This window comes from Lactuca saligna, chromosome 4 (assembly GCF_052625555.1).
Source record: "Lactuca saligna cultivar CGN05327 chromosome 4, ASM5262555v1, whole genome shotgun sequence".
NCBI classification, from domain to species: Eukaryota; Viridiplantae; Streptophyta; class Magnoliopsida; order Asterales; family Asteraceae; genus Lactuca; species Lactuca saligna.
Window position 1 is genome coordinate 318,896,808 of NC_136420.1, and position 23,379 is coordinate 318,920,186.

General features: G+C 41.2%; 1 protein-coding gene across 1 annotated transcript; it reads left to right on the forward strand.

The window, feature by feature from the left end:
• Window positions 1–5,665: 5,665 nt before the first annotated feature.
• Window positions 5,666–23,101, forward strand: BIG (auxin transport protein (BIG)). The gene is made up of 14 exons (XM_078992833.1): window positions 5,666–6,094; window positions 6,230–6,339; window positions 7,168–7,315; window positions 7,399–13,337; window positions 13,586–14,203; window positions 14,278–14,458; window positions 14,520–14,754; window positions 14,833–19,350; window positions 19,452–19,674; window positions 19,757–20,161; window positions 20,255–20,398; window positions 20,482–21,507; window positions 21,584–22,102; window positions 22,186–23,101. The coding sequence occupies exons 1-14, from the start codon at window positions 5,854–5,856 to the stop codon at window positions 22,906–22,908; spliced, it is 15,030 nt and encodes a 5,009-aa protein (XP_078848959.1). The 5' UTR covers window positions 5,666–5,853; the 3' UTR covers window positions 22,909–23,101.
• Window positions 23,102–23,379: the final 278 nt, after the last annotated feature.

Consider the following 23,379-nt stretch of genomic DNA (forward strand, 5'->3'; position numbering starts at 1 on the left):
AGATGAATTGAGCACATTGCGATGAAACAGGTAGGTCTGACCCCGGGTATTGATCATGTTAGTGGAAGGAAGTGCGAGGACCTGAGAGTCCTAGTGAGCAGATTCAGAGCATGTGTAGTGTGTGAAGTAGCGGTTACTCTACAAGAGATAATGTAGAGTAGGCGTGTAAGCACCGTGGTACTTGCTTGAAGTAGCACGGTTGGTTGGTAGATTTCCTTGGTTAAGGAAGGGTATGTAGCTCCGGGAGGGAGTGTTGATTCATGGAAGTGTGAGCAGTAGCGGGAAAGGATGATTGGAAGTATTTCAGGATGGTTATTAGGCATTATGTTGTGCCAATGATATAGAAGTACATCCGGGTTGGATGTCGGATGGAATCACGGAAGGGTTTCCAGTGATGAAGAACTATAGGAGTTCAGAAGGGATGCAAGGGTGGAGTCTTGGATTCTCAGTATGATTGTGATTAGGAGGTTATGTATGTAGTGGAAGTTCATCCTTGGGGATGTCTGGAGGTACCGTCAGTGTGTTGGGTTCCAAACCCGAGGATGCTAGAGCACGGTCAGCACATTTATGCGATTGCGGAAGAGAGCTCATGAGAGTGCTCGGGAGCTGAAGGATGTATCATCCCGTCAGCATGAAAAGAGTAGAGTCGAATTTGGAAAGGAAGAGGGATAAGTCCCAGCAGTGAACTCGATACGGTTGTGTTAATCGAGGCAAGGGATAGCAATTGGTAGCAGTGAGTACCCGATCAGAACTCGATGGCTCAGGGTATTATCTAGTCTTGTGAGAGGCAAGTGTATATGGAGATCAAGAGTGATAAGTGTCGCTATCTGAGGAAAGAGCCAGTGGTCAGCTTGAGACAGTTGATATGAATCGGTAAGCAAGGAGTTGGATCATTTTTTAGATGATAGCAGTGATTGGAAGGATCTGAGTCAGTAGAGATCCGAGGTTGCAGTTTGGGGTGATGGTTATTGGAATTGCATGCTGTAGCAAGCTTCAAGGACGAAGCCTAATCTAAGTGGGGGAGAATTGTAACACCCCGAGTTCAGAAGAGCAAAGTTCAGGGTGCTTAGTGTAAATATGGAAGACCGACTCGGCGAGTCAATGGGTAGACTCGCCGAGTCGGGTCGCGAATATGGTCATGTGCTAAGTGACCAACTCGGCGAGTCGGAGGAGTGACTTGGCGAGTTGGTGTTGGTTGGAGAGAACCCTAATTTTTGGGGTTGTACCCTATATAAAGGACATTATAACCCACCCTCAGCCTCTTTGTTACCTTCCAATACCCAGAGAACACTAAAATCATGTATAACCTTCATTTATGAAGAATTAGAGCTTGGGAAGAGAAATTGAGAAGACGAAGGTTGAAGATCAAGAGGCTAGCATCTGGATATCATTGTAGATTAGTGATCTACTCCTCCTTTAGATCATTTATGAGGTAACAATCTGTTACCTTGAGTTTCCTTCTTCTAGATTCATTCTTGGTTGCTGTTTTGGGGATTTATGGTATGAGTGGAATCAATTTTGAATTTAGAAGCTAGATCTGAAGTTGAAACTTCAGATCCAAGCTTGTAATGATCCTATTTGTTGTAAAGGTGCTGTCCTAGAGTGGTTGGTGAAGTTCCTTTGCCTTAAGCCTTAGCCCTAGAGTATTCTGGACTTATTTCCCCATGGTTTCACGTAAAGTTTGCACTTGTACATGTGGGGAAGGTTGTAGGAGGTTGGATCTATGGATTAGAGTCCCTGCATGGCTTAAAAAGCCACTGTATGGGTTAAGAACTAGATGTACTCGGCGAGTCACATGGGTGTACTCGGCGAGTTGGATGAAGATAGGCAGGAACTCGACGAGTTGGAAGAACAACTCGGCGAGTCTGATGAAGATTGCCTTGGACTCGGCGAGTCTAGTCGTGAAGTCCTAACCTTTTTGGTTGAGCTATGAATCGGTGAGTCAAGGGACGACTCGGTGTGTTGAACCGAAAAGGACTCGAAGATCCTTGAACTCGGCGAGTCTTGGGTTGACTCGACAAGTTGGGTCACGATATGGGTGTTTTTAGAGCATAGGGACTCGACGAGTCAGCGGGCTGACTCGGTGAGTAGAGTCAGTCAGGAAGTCTGACTTTGACTGAGGACTTTGACTTTGACCAAGAGTTGACCAGTTGACTTCTAGGGGTATTTTGGTGATTATTGGTATTTATTGAGTTCAGTCATTTGGTATTGATCAGTGGTGGAGTTCGTGTCGGAGGTTGGAGCAGCGTGATCTTATCTTTTCAGTCAGCAGTTGCAAGGTGAGTTATCCTCACTATATCGACAGGGTTTAAGGCACCAAGGTCGACCTTTTATCGGATTGTAATTCGGGTATTGTTGTTATGTTATTGCTTTGCTATGTTTGCATCCTGGTAGTTAGGATGGTATATGTTAGAGACCTGGTTAAGGTCAGTATCCTGGTACATAGGATGATGCTATATTAGTGACCGGTTAGGTCGGTATCTTGTTTAGAGTATGCTATGTATGTGATCTGTTAGATCGGTTGATTGATGATTAATTGTTATATGGTTATATGTTTATGTGCACATGGTTGGTTGACTGGGGTTGGGTTGAGGCGGGTCCTGCTTTGTGCTGTAGGCCAACATACACAGGGCGGAATGGATATTCCAAAGGCCCAACGAGCGGTCTGGATAGGCTGTAGGCCCTACGAGGGTGGACCAGACGTGTCGAGGCTTGGAGAGTGGACCAGGCCGACTGAAGGCCCGGTGCGGGCGGACCAGTCATATTGTAGACTTAGAGAGTGGACCAGGTGGGTTGAAGGCCCGGTGCGGGCGGACCAACCACACTGCAGACTCGATGGATATGGCTAGACTCGGAGGGTGAACCACGTGGATTGAAGGCCGGTGCGGCGGACCAGTCACACAGTAGACCTGTAGTGCATGGCTGTTCTGTTCTGTTATGATATGTTATGTGTATGGTATATGTGGTTGGTATTTTGGGGGTATCTCACTAAGATTTGGGGCTTACAGTTGTGGTTTAATGTTTTTCAGGTACTTCAAGAGACCGTGGCAAGGCGAAGGCGTGATCGTACCGCTCCTAATGTTTATGTTTTATGATATGGTTCTGGGAAGACTCTGATAATAATTGTATTGAAAACCTTTTTGTAATGAATTAATGAATATGGGTTGTTTTTGAAAAATTTAAACTGACTTGAATTTTTAGAGTGTTACAAAGGCCGTCGAGAATGATGATCCCTCCTAGTTCTTTGTGATTTCGTCGTCGTTAGTTAGAGGTTGAAGAAACTGAATTAGCGGCAACATCGAAGGAAGACGCAGGAGGAAACAAAGGTGACAATTGGTAGCGATGGCAATCCCTTGGCTCGTCGGTAGTTTCTCGAAAGGGAAGGCCTTTGGCGGCAGGAAAGCATCCGACGATAGCAACAGTTCTAGGGGTGCTTGATAGTGGGTTCTCAACAGGAGGAGGAAAGGTAAACATGGGATGTTGCATCCTTTTGATTTTCGTCGGAAATCAGCACACCTCCGGTGCTCCTTGATAGTTTATCGAAAAGAAAGAAGTAACGATTCAGAGGGTATTTTGGATTGTTATATTTGGCAGGAATAAGGAAAATATGGATACCATTTTCTTGGTGTTCATCGACATTTCACCCACCATTAGTGGTTCTTGGCTTATTCAATCAGTGGACAAAAAGGAAAACAAAAGAGAGAATGAACGAAATCGAGAGAAAGTGGGTCGTTGCCTTCTAGATTATTGGCAAACTCCACTGGATGGTCCTTTTTATTTGAAACTAAATAAGAGGGTGGGTTTGGGTGGTGCTCCATCGACCGGAGGGTGTTTGGGTGTGGTGGTCGTTTGCACTCTGTAGAAGGGAAAAAGAGGGAGGAAGGGAGTTGCAGAGGTGGTGGCAGCCACCGATTCTTCTTCCCTTGCCGGTGGTATACAAGAATGTGATAGAGAGGGGACTGCCAATTTGAGAGATGTGCAAAAGTGTTTGAAAATAAAATCATAAAAATCTGTTTTTGCAAATTGTAAATGATTGTGTTTGTACAGAAAAAAACATATTTCTTGGATATTTTATGTAAAGTAAATTGTTGGGTAATAAATTTGTATAATATATTTTGTGATACAAATGTCGATTTCTTGATCTTCGTGTCATAATCTTGTTTTATAATTTTTTTTCTAAAATGCATGCTTATTGTTCCAGTCGTGGTGATTTCAGAAATGTAAACGGATTTCAATTATGGTATACTAAACTCTATGAATTTTGTGCAAAGTAAATGGACATAAAACTCGTCTATATCTAGTGATGGCAAAAAAACTCGAACTCGACGGGGAAACCCGAAACCCGATCATTTCGGGTCGGGTAACGGGTCATTATCGGGTTTTTTATCGGGTTCGGGGCAGGGAGTGGGTTATCCTCGCCCTGACCCGCCCCGCCCCGATTATATATATATATATATATATATATATATATATATATATATATATAATATGTTCAAAAATTTTTGCTGTTAATTGTACACGTTCAAATATAAAATACTTATCGTGAACAATTTTTTTAGTTATTAACAATCTGGTGTTAATGATCATTTTTATGTGTTTTGACGTATTAAACAAAACTTAAATCAAATAATTTTTTATATAACGTCCAGTTTATTTTATTAAACTGATGCATCATGTTTTTAATTTAAAAGAGTTGCTAGAACATGTATATTTTATAAGACATTGGGTACCCTAAAAGAGAATAAAGATTTCGTTATCAGTTGTTGTAAACCCGATAAAATACCCGAAACCCGACGGGAAAACCCGAAACCCAATGGGGCGCCCCGATAAGATACCCGAAAGTTATCAGGGCGGGTTTGGGAATCCATGCCCCGCCCCGAACCCACCCCATTGCCATTCCTATCTATATCTAGTAAGCCAATGTACCTCACTTGTCCATTTATATATCTAACCCCTAGGAATTTATTGAATTTCCCGCCATATGAAGCCTCATAGAAAACGTGTTAGAATTTGCTTCCGTTCAAGGCAAAATACAAAAAATGAAGCATATTAGTAGTTTTCTCCATCGTAATTGTTTTTTCTTCGATGATCATCACATTAATGAATACTAAAGAGCTTACCATATATGACTCTCATATCAAAACGTTGGTTTAGTGGTCAAATTTTCCACAATTGAAACACCATCTTCACAATCTTCACACCAATGTAGTTGCGATGATAAAAAATCATGTGTAGAGTTGGTGTTGTCTCGGGTTTAAGGATGATAATGGAGGAAAAAGAAGACGAAAATGACAACTGAAAGTTAAAGCGTAAAAGAGTGAGTATATGATATATACTGTTTCCATAATGACAATAACGTGAAAGGGAAACCGAAGAGACATTTTTCCCTTGCATGAGGAACATACAAGAGTTAACAAATGCCATTTGATCAGGATTATTTACAGAGATTATAATCTACAACAAAACTTATTGAAAATTTGTAATCTTAAAACCACAAATGCTGAAGCCAAAGAAATCAACCAAATACAAGGACCAAATTTGAAGTTTTCTCTATTTTTATCTTTACAAAAAAAAATTTCAAATCAAAACTTGGGGATTAAGAAATGATTTGTCTTCCTTTTTTTCTTTTTAATCTTTTCATTTCTTTTCTATCAAGTCCCACCGCCTCTGTGTCTTGTCCACACTAATAAGCCTCTCCACTAAACTCTCTTTTGATTAAAGAAATTTATCGAAACGCAGTCCTACGAGAGCTTTCTGCTCTCTCTCGATCACATAAAGTATCTGTAAAATTGTACTGATCGATCAGTTACACACACGCATTCATCATCGGTTCCCCGATCAACTTATCCGGCCATGGCTGAAGAAATCGCCAAACTGGTCGGAGTTCTCTTCGACGACAAGTCGTCATCGTCGTCGAACGATATTAGACTTCGGTCTGAAAAGTTAGGGCTCGAGACGCTATATTTGATCCTTAAACAAGGCGTTGAGATCAATAGTGATGGAAAATTAGGGCTACAGCACTGGGACCAGGCTCAGATTCAAGCCGTTATTTCCGTAGCATACGCGATTGTCTCTTCAACCCGATCCATTTCCGGTACATTTTTATTATGAGTTTATGTATATATGTTTTGATTTCGGTTCGCGTTTTAAGTTGTGTTGTGCTTCGTGTGATTGTTCAAGTGTTATATCTTATATGTATATATGTAATTTTTTCCCCCTGATTTGACAGTCGAGCAAGTAGAACCGATAATTGTTGCCGTTATGGAGCAGTCGTTGGAGTTTGCTCTTTGTTGTTTGGAGAAATCAGTTGCTACCAGTGATGATATAAGTTTCATTCAGGTTTGTAATTTTGTTTAATGGTTCAGTATGCAGGCTGATAGAGTATACACGATCGGAAGATAACTTTTATGGTTTTGTTTTGATTTCATGTTATTAAGGAATTCATAACGCTGCCACACTAAGTAAATATCAGGAAGTTGATGATGTAGGGTTATCTGTATGCTACTAAATGGCATCATGCACCATTTTTTTATGCAAGAGACCGTTGTTTCTGTTTTTGAACTGGATGGAGTTAAACTTGATGAGGACACCTGTGGGAAATTACTTTCATGCGATTGTGACACTTTCTTGATAAACTCTAATTGTCTATGCTCTGTTTTGTCTATTAGTAGCCATGATTCTATGATAAGGGTTATAGACTAAAATTCAGGACGATATTCTATTATTCTCACTAGGCACACATTAAGTTGGGTGTTCCAAATATTCAGTAATATTTTAATTTAAAGAAGCTAGTATAACATGTGTTGCATAAGTGCTCATTTTCAATTAGATCAATGTACTACCTTAGTACCTTACTTGAACATGCTTTGTTCTATAGGATTGCACCTCTGTATCCTTGATTTCCAAAAATCAATTAAATCCATGACCACACTACCAATCCCTGGAAAATCAATGTAATATCTTTATGCTCCTTGTACACAGTAGCTTACATGGAAATGGCATGTAAAGATGCATTATATCATCCTTCCAATATAGTTTTACACAATTAAAAGGCTTCAGATCCTAATTGACATATGGTGTCTACAAATGTATTGGTCCAGAGCAAGCACAGTTATGTTTGTTTGCATCTCTGTCTTTGTTATTTATTTCTTCTAAAAAATCATGCAGTTATTGGAGATCGCACTAGTTGATGGAACGATTAAGGAGACTGATGTGTCACACCCTTCTATAAATCTTCTTATAGACTTACTGAAGTCCATCACATTAAGAAACGAGAATGTTGAATTACAAGACCACATTGAATGTATTCTTCAAGGTATTCATCTTTTCCTCTTTCTTTGCATCTTGTTTCATGATTTAGTTGCAAAGTTTCTTAAACCTTTATATTCTTTTTAAAAGGGAATAGTTGCTCGAAGGAAAAAAAGCCAGTGGATCGTCTCCTTATGACATTAGCTTCCGAATGGACACAACATGATAACATGAACTCATGGACAACTGGAAGAAGTTCTCAAGATTTAAATAAGCTAGTCCCACTTTTGCAGCACTGGGCAGTTGTTCACTTGAGATGCATACAACGCCTTGTTTCATATTGCATGGGACTCGTTGAGAATCTTGATAGATGTGATGAAAAGATAGACAGCATCAATTTAAGGAAAAGATTATCATTTTGTGCGAGAATTTTCAAATTACTTTCGAGTGTCACCAAAGACGCCCCATATGTTGAATACGATGCTAAGCTGTTGGGATCTTTTGCATCATTTATCAACGTGTTGCCTAGTTTGTTTGCAAGCAGATACGAGTTTGCCACAAACAATGTTTCCATTGAGTTCAGTATCGAAAGTCTTGTGCTGTTGCTACTGGAGGCGTTTCTCCACTTAGTTCACACAATTTTCTGCAACAGCACTGTGTTTCAGAACACCTTGGTGTTTGTAATAGTTTCTGTTTTTGAGAATCTGGATGTTGATGTATGGAGGTATGACAAGTCTGTTACAAATATAAAGCTGCCAGTGGCCTACTTCCCACGTATTGTTCTTTATGTTCTGAAGTTAGTTGAAGATATAAAGAAACAGCAGTATCAAGCTCTTGAATTGAAAGGGTTACATGAAGTTGATTCCTTTTCATGTGGGGGAATCTCTTTGGTGAAGAAGTACACAGTTGAGGAGTTGCTAAAAGTAATATTTCCAACATCAAAGCAATGGGTAGACAATTTGATGCACCTTGCTTTCTTTCTCCACTCTGAGGGTGTCAAAATGTTGCCAAAACTTGATAGATCGTATTCTAGTTTAACAAAGGCGTCTTCTACTTTGGAACCTGAAAGTACAGTTTGCCATGAGGATGAAGCTTTGTTTGGTGACCTTTTCTCAGAAGGTGGGAGGTCGGTGGGGTCCACGGATGGGTATGATCAATCTGTTATCACTGCTAGTTCTGTTACAAACGTGCTTATGCCTCTCCATGCTGCAAGTGAACTATTTATATTCTTGAAAACAAGTGCTTTTTCACCTGAATGGCATTCTACAATATACGAGGATGCGTGTAGAAAGCTTAACTCGTATCATATCGATATCATGCTTTCGATTTTGAGTTGTCCAGGGTGTCATGCTGGAGAAAGAAGTCCTGATGCTGGTGTAGGTGTAGGGGTATCTTTGTCCGAGCATAGGAAGTTTGTTCATACTCATGAGGTTTGCTATGAGGTGTTGCATAACTTGTTATCCTTCCATGCTTTATCTGATACCCTCGAAGAGTACCTTGTTGGGAAAATACTGACTGTAGAAAACGGTTGTTTTGTCTACAATCATCAGACACTCGCGGTTTTAGCTCATACGCTTATATGCCGAGATGGGATGTCTGGGAATCAATTGAGAACAAAAGTCCAAAGGGTATTTTCGGAATTTGTTTTCGAGAAGGTGAAAACAGTCTGTACACAATGTCCTACTCTTAAAGAAGTTATCGATAGTCTGCCTTCGGTCTTTCACATTGAGATTCTCTTAATGTCATTCCATTTGTCATCTGAAGAAGAAAAAGCAGGACACGCGGATTTCATATTTTCCTCCATTAAATCAATCGAGCCTCTATCTAATGGTTTCAACAGCACCCAATTGTCATGTTGGGGATTGTTGGTTTCACGATTGGTTTTAATTCTTAGACACATGATATTTTATCCGAATGTTTGTCCCCCAACTTTACTTTCAGAGTTGAAATCCAAGTTAAGGGAAGCTCCTCTTGCTCGGGGTAATGCAAGCAATGGTACGTTTTGGGTATCTACGTCCGTGGAGAATGTGATGCGGATTTTCACCATAGAAGGGGAAGTCAACAGTAACTTTTTGAGTCAACTGATTGATGTCACATCTTTTACCACTTCAGCACACAGAGAAGATCTTGCGGTTGAATGTTTAGGTTTGAGTTGGGCTGAAGTATGTGCTTCACTTTCTTCGATTTTAGGTTTTTGGAGAGGAAAACGAGCATTGACAATGGAGGATCTGGTTCTTGAAAGATACATTCTTATGCTTTGTTGGGACATCCCTTCTGTTCACACTTCTGTGGATTTGATTCAGACTCTTGACATCACTAACATAGAACATCTTTTGTACTTTGGTCATTCAATCTTGGGTAGTCAAGGAGTTGCTACGGGTGTTGACTTTTCAAAGTTAGTGTACAGTATGCTAGAACAGTTGCAATCAATGCCCATAGTTGAAACTGAAGAACTTGGATGGGATTTCCTGCGGAGTGGATCATGGTTATCCCTTGTACTCTCTTTACTTGGAGCTGGAAACCAGAAGTATGGCACCAATATTGAAAATGACTCGGTGGGTTTATCCCAGACATCTAAAGATGCTGAATTTCTTACACTTGCTGAAAAGCTTGTGAGCAGTTCACTTCATGCAGACACGGTTGCAGTATCTCTGAGGGCGTTATCGGTAATATTACAGAGGTACAGAAACATCTACCAGAAGACTTTACTTTCTACTTTTGGTGATACCAATAAGTTTTCACCACTATTGCTTCTCAAACACACTGGATTTGACAAGTCCCTACAAGATGTGATTTTTGAGAAATGCGCTTTCAGTCCTTCACAATTGGAGAGTATCTGTGAGCTTTTGTCAAAGTTGGGTACTGCTGTTGATAAGATGGCACCTGGAATCTGGAATAAGGTCTTTCTGGAGTTTACAATGCATGGTTTCCCATGTAACAATCAGGTCCCCAGTGGGTTTCTGCTTTCTTGCATTCTTACCATTAAAGGAATCGTTTCTGTTCTAGATGGGATTCTGAAGATGATAAAAGCTGAAGAACTTACCTCCATCACACGCCTTGAGATTCTTGAATCAATCTTGGAAATTAAAACCGATAGGGTTTTCCGCAGTCTCCATGGTCAATGTGATGCAATATACGGAAGCTTGAGTGATGGGTTGGAAGGGTTTGATTACATGTGTTTCTTTACAATGAAAAACATGTACGAGTTTTTGCGGGATATTAATGGTAGAGAAGCTGTTGATAGCTCTGTTAATGAATGTGTAGTCTCCAAAGCTATTGATATCATAGACAGCATCATGAAGGATCTTTCAAGGGCACCAGTGCTAAAGTTTTTCATATCTGATGGAGATCTTTCTAAAGAGCTTGATGACACATTTGGCTCTCAGCGTGGGGATCTTTTGGTCTTTTTCGATGCATTGGATAATTGCAACTCTGAATCGGTTAATGTGAAGGTCCTTACTTTCTTTGTTGATCTTTTATCTGGAGACACATGCCCTAATTTCAAGCCAGATTTACAGAAGAAATTCCTTGACATGGATTTGGTCCACCTCTCCAAATGGCTTGAAAAGAGGCTATTAGGGTCAACAAACGGAAGTTCATCATCCCTAAGAGAGTCAACCATGAAGTTTATCATCTCACTTTTGTCCCCTGAGCCACAATCTGAAGGGTTGCATTCGCATATATACGAAGCCCTGTTGATCTCGCTTGATAACGCCTTCATGCTGTATGATGTCAACACAGCAAAATCATATTTGAATTTTGTTGTTCAACTTTCAAGTGGCGAGGCCTCAATGAAACCCCTTTTGGAGCGAACAGTGATGCTAATGAAAAAGCTAGCTTCTGATGAACGTCTGCTACAAGGCCTAAAATTTCTCTTCGGGTTTGTTGGATCCATGGTCAGTGATAAGAACAGTGTCACAAAGCTGGTTGACAAGTCTTCACGTAGAATTGGACAGGTGGCGTCAAGGTTGAATTCAAGGAAACATCCAGACACAATGCTTCTTTCTTCCAATCAAGAAGGTGGGCCCACATCCACACCTCTTGACTGTGGTGCCACGTCAGCAGACGAAGACGAAGATGATGGGACATCAGATGGTGAAGTTGGCAGCATCGATAAAGAAGAATTCGATGATGGAAACAGTGAACGGGCCCTCGCTTCCAAAGTCTGTACATTCACATCCAGTGGGAGCAATTTCATGGAACAACACTGGTACTTCTGTTACACATGTGATTTAACTGTTTCGAAAGGCTGCTGTTCTGTATGTGCAAAGGTATGTCATCGTGGACATCGCGTTGTATACTCCCGATCAAGTCGGTTTTTCTGTGACTGTGGGGCCGGGGGTGTACGAGGTAGCAGTTGCCAATGTTTGAAACCTAGAAAATTTACAGGAGGTAACAGCAACAGTAACAGCACGCCCACCCGTAGTGGTAATAATCTTCATTCATTTCTACCATTCACAGAAGAAGGGGATCAGGTAGACAGTGAGTCAGATGTTGATGAGGATGGGTCGTTGGACAATGACAACAACACTGTCAGATTATCTTTCCCAAGAGAGATACAAGAAGCAATGCCAGAATTGATAAAAGGACTTGATGTTGAAGATCGTGTACTTGAACTTTGTTCTTCCTTGTTACCATCTATAACCACCCGAAGAGACTCCAACCTTTCAAAGGACAAGAATATCTCACTAGGTGAAGATAAAGTGCTTAGTTTCAGTTCCGATCTTCTACAATTAAAAAAGGCGTATAAAAGTGGTTCGTTGGATTTAAAGATAAAAGCAGATTATTCAAATGCTAAAGAACTCAAAGCCCATTTAGCTAGCGGCTCCCTGGTGAAATCATTGCTTAGTGTCAGCACACGTGGACGACTTGCTGTTGGAGAAGGTGATAAAGTAGCTATATTTGATGTGGGCCAGCTGATCGGACAGGCGACTATCGCACCTGTTACTGCTGACAAGGCGAACGTGAAGCCATTATCAAAAAACGTTGTTCGTTTTGAAATCGTGCATCTTGCTTTTAACCCATTGGTTGAGAGTTATCTTGCAGTTGCAGGCTATGAAGATTGCCAGGTTTTGACTGTAAGTCATCGTGGCGAGGTCACAGATCGTTTAGCCATTGAGCTTGCATTACAAGGTGCTTACATAAGACGTGTAGAATGGGTTCCCGGGTCCCAAGTGCAACTCATGGTGGTCACCAACAAATTCGTTAAAATATACGATCTCTCTCAAGACAACATAAGTCCAATCCACTACATCACTTTGCAAGATGACACAATTGTAGATGCAACACTCGCTGTCGTTTCACAAGCAAAAGTTTTTCTTCTTGTCCTTTCTGAACTCGGTTCCTTATACAGACTGGAATTGTCAAACGAAGGAAACTCCGGTGCCAAAACGTTAAAAGAAATTGTCAAAACCCCCGGAAAGGAAAAGGAAACACACGCGAAAGGTTCCTCTTTGTATTTCTCATCAACTTACAAACTTCTGTTTGTGTCATACCAAGATGGGACGACTTTAGTAGGGAGACTTGATCATGGCGCGTTGTCTTTATCTGAGATGTCTTCTATTTATGAAGATGAACATCGTCCAGCTGGATTGCATCGTTTCAAGGAGTTACTTCCTGGAAGTGGATTGTTTGTTTGCTTTTCGAGTGTGAAGTCAAACGCTGCTTTGACTGTTTCGATTGGAGAACATGATGTTCTTGCACAGAACATGCGGAATGGAGTGTATTCGACCTTAGTGTTGGTGGGTATAACCGCGTATAAGCCGTTATCGAAAGATAAGATTCATTGTCTTGTTTTGCATGATGATGGTAGTCTTCAGATATATACACATGTTCCTGTTGGGGTTGAAGCTGGTGCAAATGTGATTCCAGATAAAGTTAAGAAGTTAGGATCTGATATTCTCAACAGTAAAGCTTATGCTAGTTTGAAGCCGGAATTCCCACTTGATTTTTTTGAGAAAACAGTTTGCATAACGGGTGATGTGAAGTTAAGTGGTGATGCCATCAGGAACGGTGATTCCGAAGGTGCAAAACAGAGTTTGAATTCAGAAGAAGGATTTCTTGAAAGTCCTACGCCTGCAGGGTTCAAGGTATGCTTTGTTACAATGCTGTTTATTTTTTTTAGTTTTTTTTGACTTAATGGGCTTTCTTGGTTAACCACTTACATATTTGTCCTTGGTCTTTTTCCACACAACCCTTCTCACATCAAAATTGGAATGTAAGGCTAAAATGGTCATTTAGTCTTCTATTTAAATAAATGGTGTATTCAATCTAGAAAAAGAACATACCTATTATTCATATGGATTCATGATTGATGCCTTGTGTTTTTCCATTCCAGGTAACAGTTTCCAATTCGAATCCAGACATAGTAATGGTTGGATTTCGTGTCCATGTGGGGAACACATCAGCAAACCATATACCATCAGAGATAACAATTTTCCAAAGAGTTATAAAACTAGACGAAGGCATGAGGTCATGGTATGACATCCCATTTACAGTTGCAGAATCCCTTCTAGCTGATGAAGAAATCACAATCTCCATAGGACCAACTTTCAACAGATCAACTTTACCAAGAATAGACACTTTAGAAATTTATGGTAGAGCAAAGGATGAATTTGGTTGGAAGGAGAAAATGGATGCAGTACTGGACATGGAGGCGCGTGTGCTTGGTAGCAGTTCTTGGGTTTCAGGATCTGGGAAAAAACGTCGCACTGGTCAAGCTGCTCCTATTGAAGAACAGGTTGTTGCAGATGGACTTAACCTTTTGTCCAGATTATACGCGTTATGTAAGCCACATGGATCTTCAAATATGGAGGAAGTAAAAACAGAGCTGAACAAACTAAAATGCAAGCAGTTGTTGGAAACCATATTTGAAAGCGACAGGGAACCTATGTTGCAAGCTGCTGCATGTCGCGTTCTTCAAGCCATTTTTCCTAAACGAGAAATATATTATCAAGTACACAAGTCACTTCTCTACTTCAGTTTTATTATATTATGCTTTTACTAATTTACAATTTACAACATTCACAGGTTAAAGACACAATGCGGCTTCTAGGAGTGGTGAAATCAACTTCCACATTATTGTCAAGGCTTGGAATTGGTGGAAGTACATCAGGGTGGATTATTGAAGAGTTTACAGCTCAGATGCATGCGGTTTCCAAAATTGCACTCAACCGTCGTTCTAACTTGGCCACTTTTCTTGAAACACATGGTATGGTTTTAAATTTTATTATCAGTTTATGTCAATTGTTTCTGAAAATGATGTTTTGTAGGTTCGGAGGTGGTTGATGGGCTTATGCAGGTTCTATGGGGGATTTTGGACATAGAACAGCCTGAAACACAGACCATGAACAACATTGTTATAGCATCTGTGGACCTTATCTACTCTTACGCCGAGTGTTTGGTTTCACATGAAAAAGACTCAGGGGGTGATACCGTTGTGCCAGCTGTCTCTCTTTTTAAGAAGCTTCTCTTTTCCCAAAACGAGGCTGTTCAGACATCTAGCAGGTGAATATCTATTATCTCTAGTCATCGGTTTTTAACATTATATTCTGAATATTTTCTATTGAACAATTTTTTATCCAGCTTGGCGATATCTTCGAGGCTACTTCAAGTTCCGTTTCCGAAGCAAACAATGTTAGGTACAGATGATGGAGCAGACAGTACAACCGCTGCTCTCACACGCGCTGACGTGGCGAACCCAGCTGGCGGAAACACTCGGATTATGGTTGAGGAAGATTCTTCCATCACTTCATCTGTTCAATACTGCTGCGATGGTTGTTCCACTGTTCCTATACTCAGGAGAAGATGGCATTGTACAGTCTGCCCTGATTTTGATCTATGTGAAGGCTGCTATGAAAGCCTTGATGCTGACCGACTCCCCCCACCTCACTCGCGAGACCATCCCATGTCAGCAATTCCAATCGAAGCTGAAACATATAGTGGAGAAGGCAACGAAATGCACTTCTCTACCGATGATTTAACCGATCCATGTTTGCTTCCAGTTGCGTCATCAGACTCCGGAATCACGAATTCCGCTCCCGCAATCCATGTATTGGAAACGAACGATTCCGGCGAGTTTCCCCCTTCAGTTACTGATTCCGTTACGATTTCTGCTTCAAAAAGGGCGATTAACTCTTCGATTCTTTCAGAGTTTCTCAAACTTTTAAACGGATGGATGGAGACTACTTCCGGTGTTCGTGCTATTCCGGTTATGCAGCTCTTCTACAGGCTATCATCTGCTGTAGGTGGACCTTTCGTTGACAGCTCGAGGCCCGAAAGTTTAGATCTTGAAAAGTTAATAAAATGGTTTCTAGAAGAAATTTCCATCAACAAACCTTTCACAGCAAAGTCACGTTCTTCTTTCGGAGAAGTCACTATTCTAGTCTTCATGTTCTTTACACTAATGTTACGAAACTGGCACCAGCCAGGTGGCGATAGTTCAGTGGCAAACGCGAAACCCGGTGGATCAACCGATGCACATGAAAAAACCGTTGTCCAGATTCCCTCTTCTGCTCCAGTTACTTCAACAGCTGTAGATGATCAAGAGAAAAACAGTTTCCATTCCCAACTCCTTCGAGCGTGTGGGTCCCTTCGCCAACAAGATTTTGTTAACTACCTCATGGATATTTTACAACAGCTGATGCATGTTTTTAAGTCTCCTTCTGTTGGTTTTGATTCTTCCCATGGTGCTGCTAACTCTGGTTCAGGATGTGGGGCCCTGTTAACTATCCGTAGAGAAATACCCGCGGGTAATTTCTCCCCGTTTTTCTCCGATTCGTATGCGAAATCTCATCGAGCGGATATGTTTGCAGACTATCATCGGTTATTGTTGGAGAACACTTTCAGATTAGTCTACAGCTTAGTACGCCCCGAGAAGCATGACAACAAAGGTGCTGAAAAAGAAAAGTTCTTCAAAATCCCATCTGGAAAGGATTTAAAGCTTGATGGGTATCAAGACGTTCTATGCAGCTACATCAATAATCCCAATACAACTTTCGTAAGAAGATACGCCAGGAGACTCTTCTTACATCTATGTGGTAGCAAAACACACTACTACAGCATTCGAGACTCGTGGCAGTTTTCAAGTGAAGTTAAGAAGCTGTATAAACACGTGAACAAGTCGGGTGGATTTCAAGGCACTCTTTCCTATGAAAGAAGTGTCAAGGTGGTGAAATGTTTGTCTACCATGGCTGAAGTAGCTTCTTCACGTCCCAGAAACTGGCAGAAATATTGTTCGAGACATGGCGATGTGTTGCGTTTTCTTCTCAATGGCGTCTTCTATTTCCCAGAAGAATGCGTGTCTCAATCTCTTAAACTCTTGAATTTGTCCTTCTACAACGGGAAAGATATTAGCATGTCATTACAGAAAATCGAAGGAGGTGAGACTGTTTCCACAACCAGTTCAAGCAAATCCGGGACACAAAAGAAAAAGAAAGGAGACGAGGGAACAGGAACAGGAACGGGATCGGAATCTGGTTTGGATAAATCCTACATGGACATGGAGCCAATGGTGGAGATTTTTGCTGATAAAGGGTATGACATTTTGAGACAGTTTGTTGACTGCTTTTTACTCGAGTGGAATTCAAGCTCTGTTCGTGTGGAAGCCAAATGTGTGTTGTATGGAGCTTGGCATCATGGGAAGCAGTCGTTTAAAGAAACAATGTTGGCGATTCTGTTAGAAAAAGTCAAATGCTTACCGATGTATGGTCAAAACATCATGGAGTATACAGAACTTGTCACTTGTTTGTTAGGAAGAGCACCCGACAACAACACGAAACAACAAAGCAACGAGATTGTTGACCGATGTTTGACTTCTGATGTCATCAAATGCATATTCGATACCCTTCACTTACAAAACGAGCTATTGGCCAACCATCCGAATTCGCGCATCTACAACACCTTAAGTGGGTTGGTAGAGTTTGACGGCTACTACCTCGAAAGCGAGCCATGTGTCGCGTGCAGTTGCCCCGAGCTTCCTTACAGTAGAATGAAGTTAGAGAGTTTAAAATCCGAAACGAAATTCACCGACAATCGGATAATAGTGAAATGCACAGGAAGCTACACCATTCAGAGTGTCACCATGAATGTTCACGATGCTCGTAAGTCTAAATCGGTCAAAGTCTTGAATCTGTATTACAACAATCGACCCGTTGCTGACCTGGCGGAGCTTAAAAACAACTGGGCGTTATGGAAACGCGCGAAAATCTGCCATCTGGCGTTCAATCAAACCGAACTCAAAGTGGATTTCCCAATCCCGATCACCGCGTGTAACTTCATGATTGAACTCGATTCCTTTTATGAAAATCTTCAGGCGTTATCTCTTGAACCTCTGCAATGCCCACGATGCAGTCGTCCTGTAACCGATAGACACGGAATCTGTGGGAACTGTCATGAGAATGCTTACCAGTGTAGACAGTGTCGGAATATCAATTATGAAAATCTGGATTCCTTTTTATGTAACGAGTGTGGTTACAGCAAATACGGTCGGTTTGAATTCAATTTCATGGCGAAACCGAGTTTCACATTCGATAACATGGAGAACGATGATGATATGAAGAGAGGGTTGGCTGCTATTGAATCTGAATCTGAAAATGCTCATAGGAGATACCAGCAGCTTTTAGGGTTCAAAAAACCTTTACTGAAGATTGTATCAAGCATTGGTGAAAACGACATGGACTCTCAACAGAAAGATTCCGTTCAGCAAATGATGGTTTCTCTACCCGGTCCTTCATGTAAGATAAACCGTAAGATCGCGCTTCTTGGTGTTCTGTATGGTGAAAAATGCAAAGCTGCTTTCGATTCAGTCAGTAAAAGCATTCAGACGCTTCAAGGGCTTCGACGCGTTTTAATGAATTACTTGCATCAAAAACATTCTGATGACTCGGTAGCCTCTTCCAGACTAGTGGTGTCCAGGTCACCAAACAGCTGTTACGGGTGTGCGACTGTGTTCGTTACACAGTGTCTTGAATTGCTGCAAGTCTTGTCAAAGCACTCAAGTTCCAAAAAACAGCTTGTGTCTGCTGGAATCTTATCTGAATTATTCGAGAACAACATCCATCAAGGTCCGAAAACTGCCCGAGTTCAAGCCCGGGCAGCACTATGTGCCTTCTCTGAAGGTGACAAAAACGCAGTCTCTGAACTGAATGTCTTGATTCAGAAGAAAGTAATGTATTGTCTCGAACATCATCGTTCCATGGATATCGCACTTGCCACACGTGAAGAGCTGCTCTTGCTTTCAGAAGTCTGCTCATTGGCTGATGAATTTTGGGAGTCAAGATTACGTGTCGTTTTCCAGCTGTTGTTTTCTTCAATCAAATTGGGCGCAAAACATCCTTCTATATCTGAACACGTCATTCTTCCTTGTTTGAGAATCATATCACAAGCCTGCACTCCTCCGAAACCCGATTCATCAGACAAAGAACAAGCAGGATCAAAACCCAACCCAGTTCCGGTTCCCTTACAAAAAGATGAAACCAGCTTAAATGGTTCTCAGAAGACTCATGATATACAGCTCTTAAGTTACTCAGAATGGGAACGAGGTGCTTCGTATCTTGATTTTGTAAGGCGACATAAAGTCTCACAAACAACTATACCTGGACAGAGGTCACGCCCTCAGAAGTATGAGTTTCTCGCGTTGAAGTATGCTCTTAGATGGAAACGTCGTGCTTGCAAGACAAACAAGAGTGAAATTGCTTCTTTTGAATTGGGTTCATGGGTTACAGAACTGGTTCTAAGTGCTTGTTCTCAATCTATAAGATCAGAGATGTGCATGTTGATCAGTTTGCTTTGTGCACAAGGCTCATCAAGACGGTTTCGGTTACTAAACCTACTCATGTCTTTGTTGCCTGCAACCCTTTCTGCTGGTGAAAACGCTGCTGAGTATTTCGAATTGCTCTTTAAAATGATTGAGACAGAAGATGCACGCCTTTTCTTGACTGTTCGTGGATGTTTGACCACAATTTGTAAGCTGATCACACAGGAGGTGAGTAATGTTGAATCATTGGAGAGGAGTCTGCGTATTGACATCTCACAGGGTTTCATCCTTCATAAGCTCATCGAGCTCCTTGGAAAGTTTTTAGACGTCCCAAATATCAGATCCAGGTATAACCAATAATTCAATATATATTCTTTGTTCTTTATCAAATCTTGATAGTTGAAACCCTTGTTTTTATATATAAATGATAAATGTCACTTGATGACAGGTTCATGAAGGAACAACTGCTCTCGGAAGTCCTTGAGGCCCTTATTGTCGTTAGGGGATTAATAGTGCAGAAAACAAAGCTGATAAGTGATTGCAGTCGACTTTTAAAGGATCTTCTTGATAGTCTTTTGCTGGAAAGTGCTGAAAATAAAAAACATTTCATCCAGGCATGCATTCGTGGTTTGCAGACTCATGGGGAGGATAAAAGAGGGCGATCTAATTTGGTATGTAAAAGCTACTGTTTATCCTGGCATTTTATTCTGTTTGATTCATTCACAAGTAAAATTGCAATGACTTCTTCTGCAGTTCATATTGGAGCAACTTTGTAACCTGATATGCCCATCAAAACCCGAAGCTGTATACCATTTGATACTAAACAAGGCACACACGCAAGAAGAGTTCATCCGTGGTTCAATGACCAAAAATCCTTATTCAAGTGCTGAAATAGGTCCATTAATGCGTGATGTTAAAAACAAAATTTGTAACCAGTTGGATCTTTTAGGTCTTATTGAGGATGATTATGGTATGGAACTTCTAGTAGCTGGAAACATAATCTCCCTTGATTTAAGCATCGCCCAAGTTTATGAACAAGTCTGGAAAAAGTCAAGTAGTCAATCCACAAACGCACTTGCTGCTGCCACATTGCTTTCTTCCAACGCTGCCACGTCAGCAAGAGATTCTCCTCCCATGACAGTGACCTACAGACTTCAGGTTTATTATTTTTTTTCACAACTTACTATTCTCTATTTGCCAAAGTAGATTATTGCTATTTTCTCCATTTAAATGCTTGTTGGCTATTAACAGGGGTTAGATGGTGAAGCTACTGAACCAATGATTAAAGAATTGGATGAGGACAGAGAAGAGTCCCAAGATCCTGAAGTTGAGTTTGCTATAGCAGGGGCAGTTCGGGAATGTGGCGGGTTGGAAATTTTATTGGATATTGTTCAGGTATGAATAATATTCTGTGCTTAAATGCACGACTTTTTAGCACATTCTAAATTTCTAATTTCAATTTTTTTTTATTGTTGAAGCGTTTGCGAGATGATTTGAAGTCAAACCAGGAGCAATTAGTGGCTGTTTTGAATCTGTTAATGCACTGCTGCAAAATAAGGGGAAACAGAACAGCTTTATTGAAACTTGGAGCTTTAAGCCTACTCCTTGAAATCGCAAGACGTGCGTTTTCTGTTGATGCCATTGAGCCAGCTGAAGGAATTCTTCTAATTGTAGAAAGTTTAACAATGGAAGCCAACGAAAGTGACAATATCAACATTACCCAAAACGCCCTCACTGTTTCCAACGAAGAAGCTGGTGCTGGCGAGCAAGCCAAGAAGATAGTCCTCATGTTCCTGGAGAGACTGTCGTACCCACTAGGGGTAAAAAAGTCAAGCAAACAACAGAGAAACACCGAGATGGTTGCTAGAATTTTACCTTACTTGACTTACGGTGAACCCGCTGCAATGGAAGCACTCGTGCAACACTTCGATCCTTTCTTAAAGAACTGGGTCGAATTCGACACTTTGCAGAAACAACATGCGGAAAATCCCAAGGACGAAACCGTCTTTTTACAAGCATCGAAACAGAGATTCGCGGTTGAGAATTTCGTTAGGGTTTCCGAATCAATGAAGACGAGCTCTTGCGGGGAGAGACTAAAAGACATCATACTGGAAACCAAAATTACCGAATCTGCAGTTAGACATTTAAAGGACAGTTTCGCTTTCACTGGGGAATCTGGATTCCGGTCTAGACCGGAATGGGGTTCCGGTTTAAAACTTCCATCCGTTCCTCTCATTCTCTCAATGCTCAGAGGGCTTTCAATGGGACACCTGGCGACACAGAAGTGCATCGATGAAGGAGCGATATTACCTTTACTACACGCCTTGGAAGGTGTAGCGGGAGAAAACGAAATTGGAGCAAGAGCTGAAAACTTGTTGGATACAATTTCAGATAAAGAAGGAAAAGGCGACGGCTTCCTTGCTGAGAAAGTCAGCGCTTTACGCCATGCCACGCGAGACGAAATGAAACGACTCGCGCTAATGAAAAGAAAGGACGTGCTCCAGGTAAATTTCTTCTCTTGTTACTTTTCGTATCCATTTTTTTTTTGAAGGAAATAAATCTGAAAATTTGTTAAAACAGACGCTTGGGATGCAAGAAGAAATGGCATCTGATGGTGGGAAACGAATCGTTGTATCTCAACCGCTTCTAGAAGGCTTAGAAGAAATGGAAGAAGAGGAAGAGGGTTTAGCTTGCATGGTATGCCGAGAAGGATACAGTCTAAGACCAAACGACTTACTCGGCGTTTACACCTTCAGCAAAAGGGTAAACCTTGGTGTCGGGAGTAGCACTTCAGGAGGAAGCAGCAGCACACGTGGCGATTGTGTCTACACAAGTGTCAGCCATTTCAACATCATACATTTCCAATGTCACCAAGAGGCTAAACGAGCCGATGCTGCTTTAAAAACCCCCAAAAAGGAATGGGATGGAGCTGCCCTTAGAAACAACGAGACACTTTGCAATAATCTCTTCCCCTTAAAGGGTCCCGCAGTTCCAGTGGCACAATACACTCGCTATGTTGACCAGTACTGGGATTACCTTAACGCCCTTGGTCGTGCTGATGGAAGCCGACTTCGCTTGTTGACTTATGATATTGTTCTGGTATGTACTAATACTATGTAACATTGTAGTATAAATTGTAACGTTTAATTTTATTTTTTAATTTCATTTATGTTTTTGCACAGATGCTTGCGAGATTTGCAACAGGAGCATCATTCAGCACAGACAGCCGAGGCGGAGGAAAAGAAAGCAACGCGAAATTCCTCCCGTTCATGATCCAAATGGCGCGTTACCTCCTCGACCACGACCCTTCCCAACGCCACAACCTTGCAAAATCCGTAGCATCTTATCTCGCGTCCTCCACACCGGATTCCAAATCCCCACCACCTACCACCGCCACTGAAGAAACCGTCCAGTTCATGATGGTGACTTCCCTTTTATCGGAATCCCACGAGTCCTGGCTCCAACACCGCCGCACGTTCCTCCAACGCGGTATCTACCACGCCTACATGCAACGGACCCACTCCCGGTCAACCCACCGCCCGCCAACCGCCGCCAAACCGGAGGAGCTACTGGCCATCATCCAGCCCATGTTGGTGTACACGGGGTTGATCGAACAGTTGCAGAGGTATTTCAAGGTTGAAAAGAAAAAGGATTTGCTGGAGAAGAGTAATAGTAATAGTAATGAGAAGGATTTGGAGAGGTGGGAGGTGGTGATGAAGGAGAGATTAGTGAATGTGAAGGATTTGGTGGGATTTTCAAAAGAGATGTTGTCGTGGTTGGATGATATGACTTCTGTTGCTGATTTACAGGAGGCGTTTGATGTCATCGGTGTGTTGGCTGATGTCATGTCATCTGGTAAGTGTGAGGATTTCGTGTATGCTGCTATTGATGCTGGGAAAGGCTAGTTTCGTAAATTTCCATCAAAGTTTTGACTTGTTATGTGTGTTGTTTGTTGTGGGGGTCTTGAAATACATACATACTTTCACCTTATTTGTAGCTTTGTGTGGTGAATAATATTTTTGAAGATTTGTAAGAATAGTCCAACAAGTTAAGGAAAAGTTACTTGAATGAAAGCTAAAATTAAAAAGTTATTTTTAATGCTGATTTTATCTTTGGTGATTTAATAAAATGGAATTTAAAGGTGTAGACTAGAACAGACTTTTTCTTGTGACGATTATTTATAAAATAGCATTTATTTTTTTTAAAATAAGTGGATATGAAAACTTGCATACATGCCGTTGACCAGTTGACGATAAAACATTGTTTAAATCAACTTGTATTTATGCATAGTCGTGGAAGAAAGTACTATATGATGGTTACTGGTGATTGAGACAATGAGATTTATGTAATTTCGTTATACCAAGGGAATGGAGCAA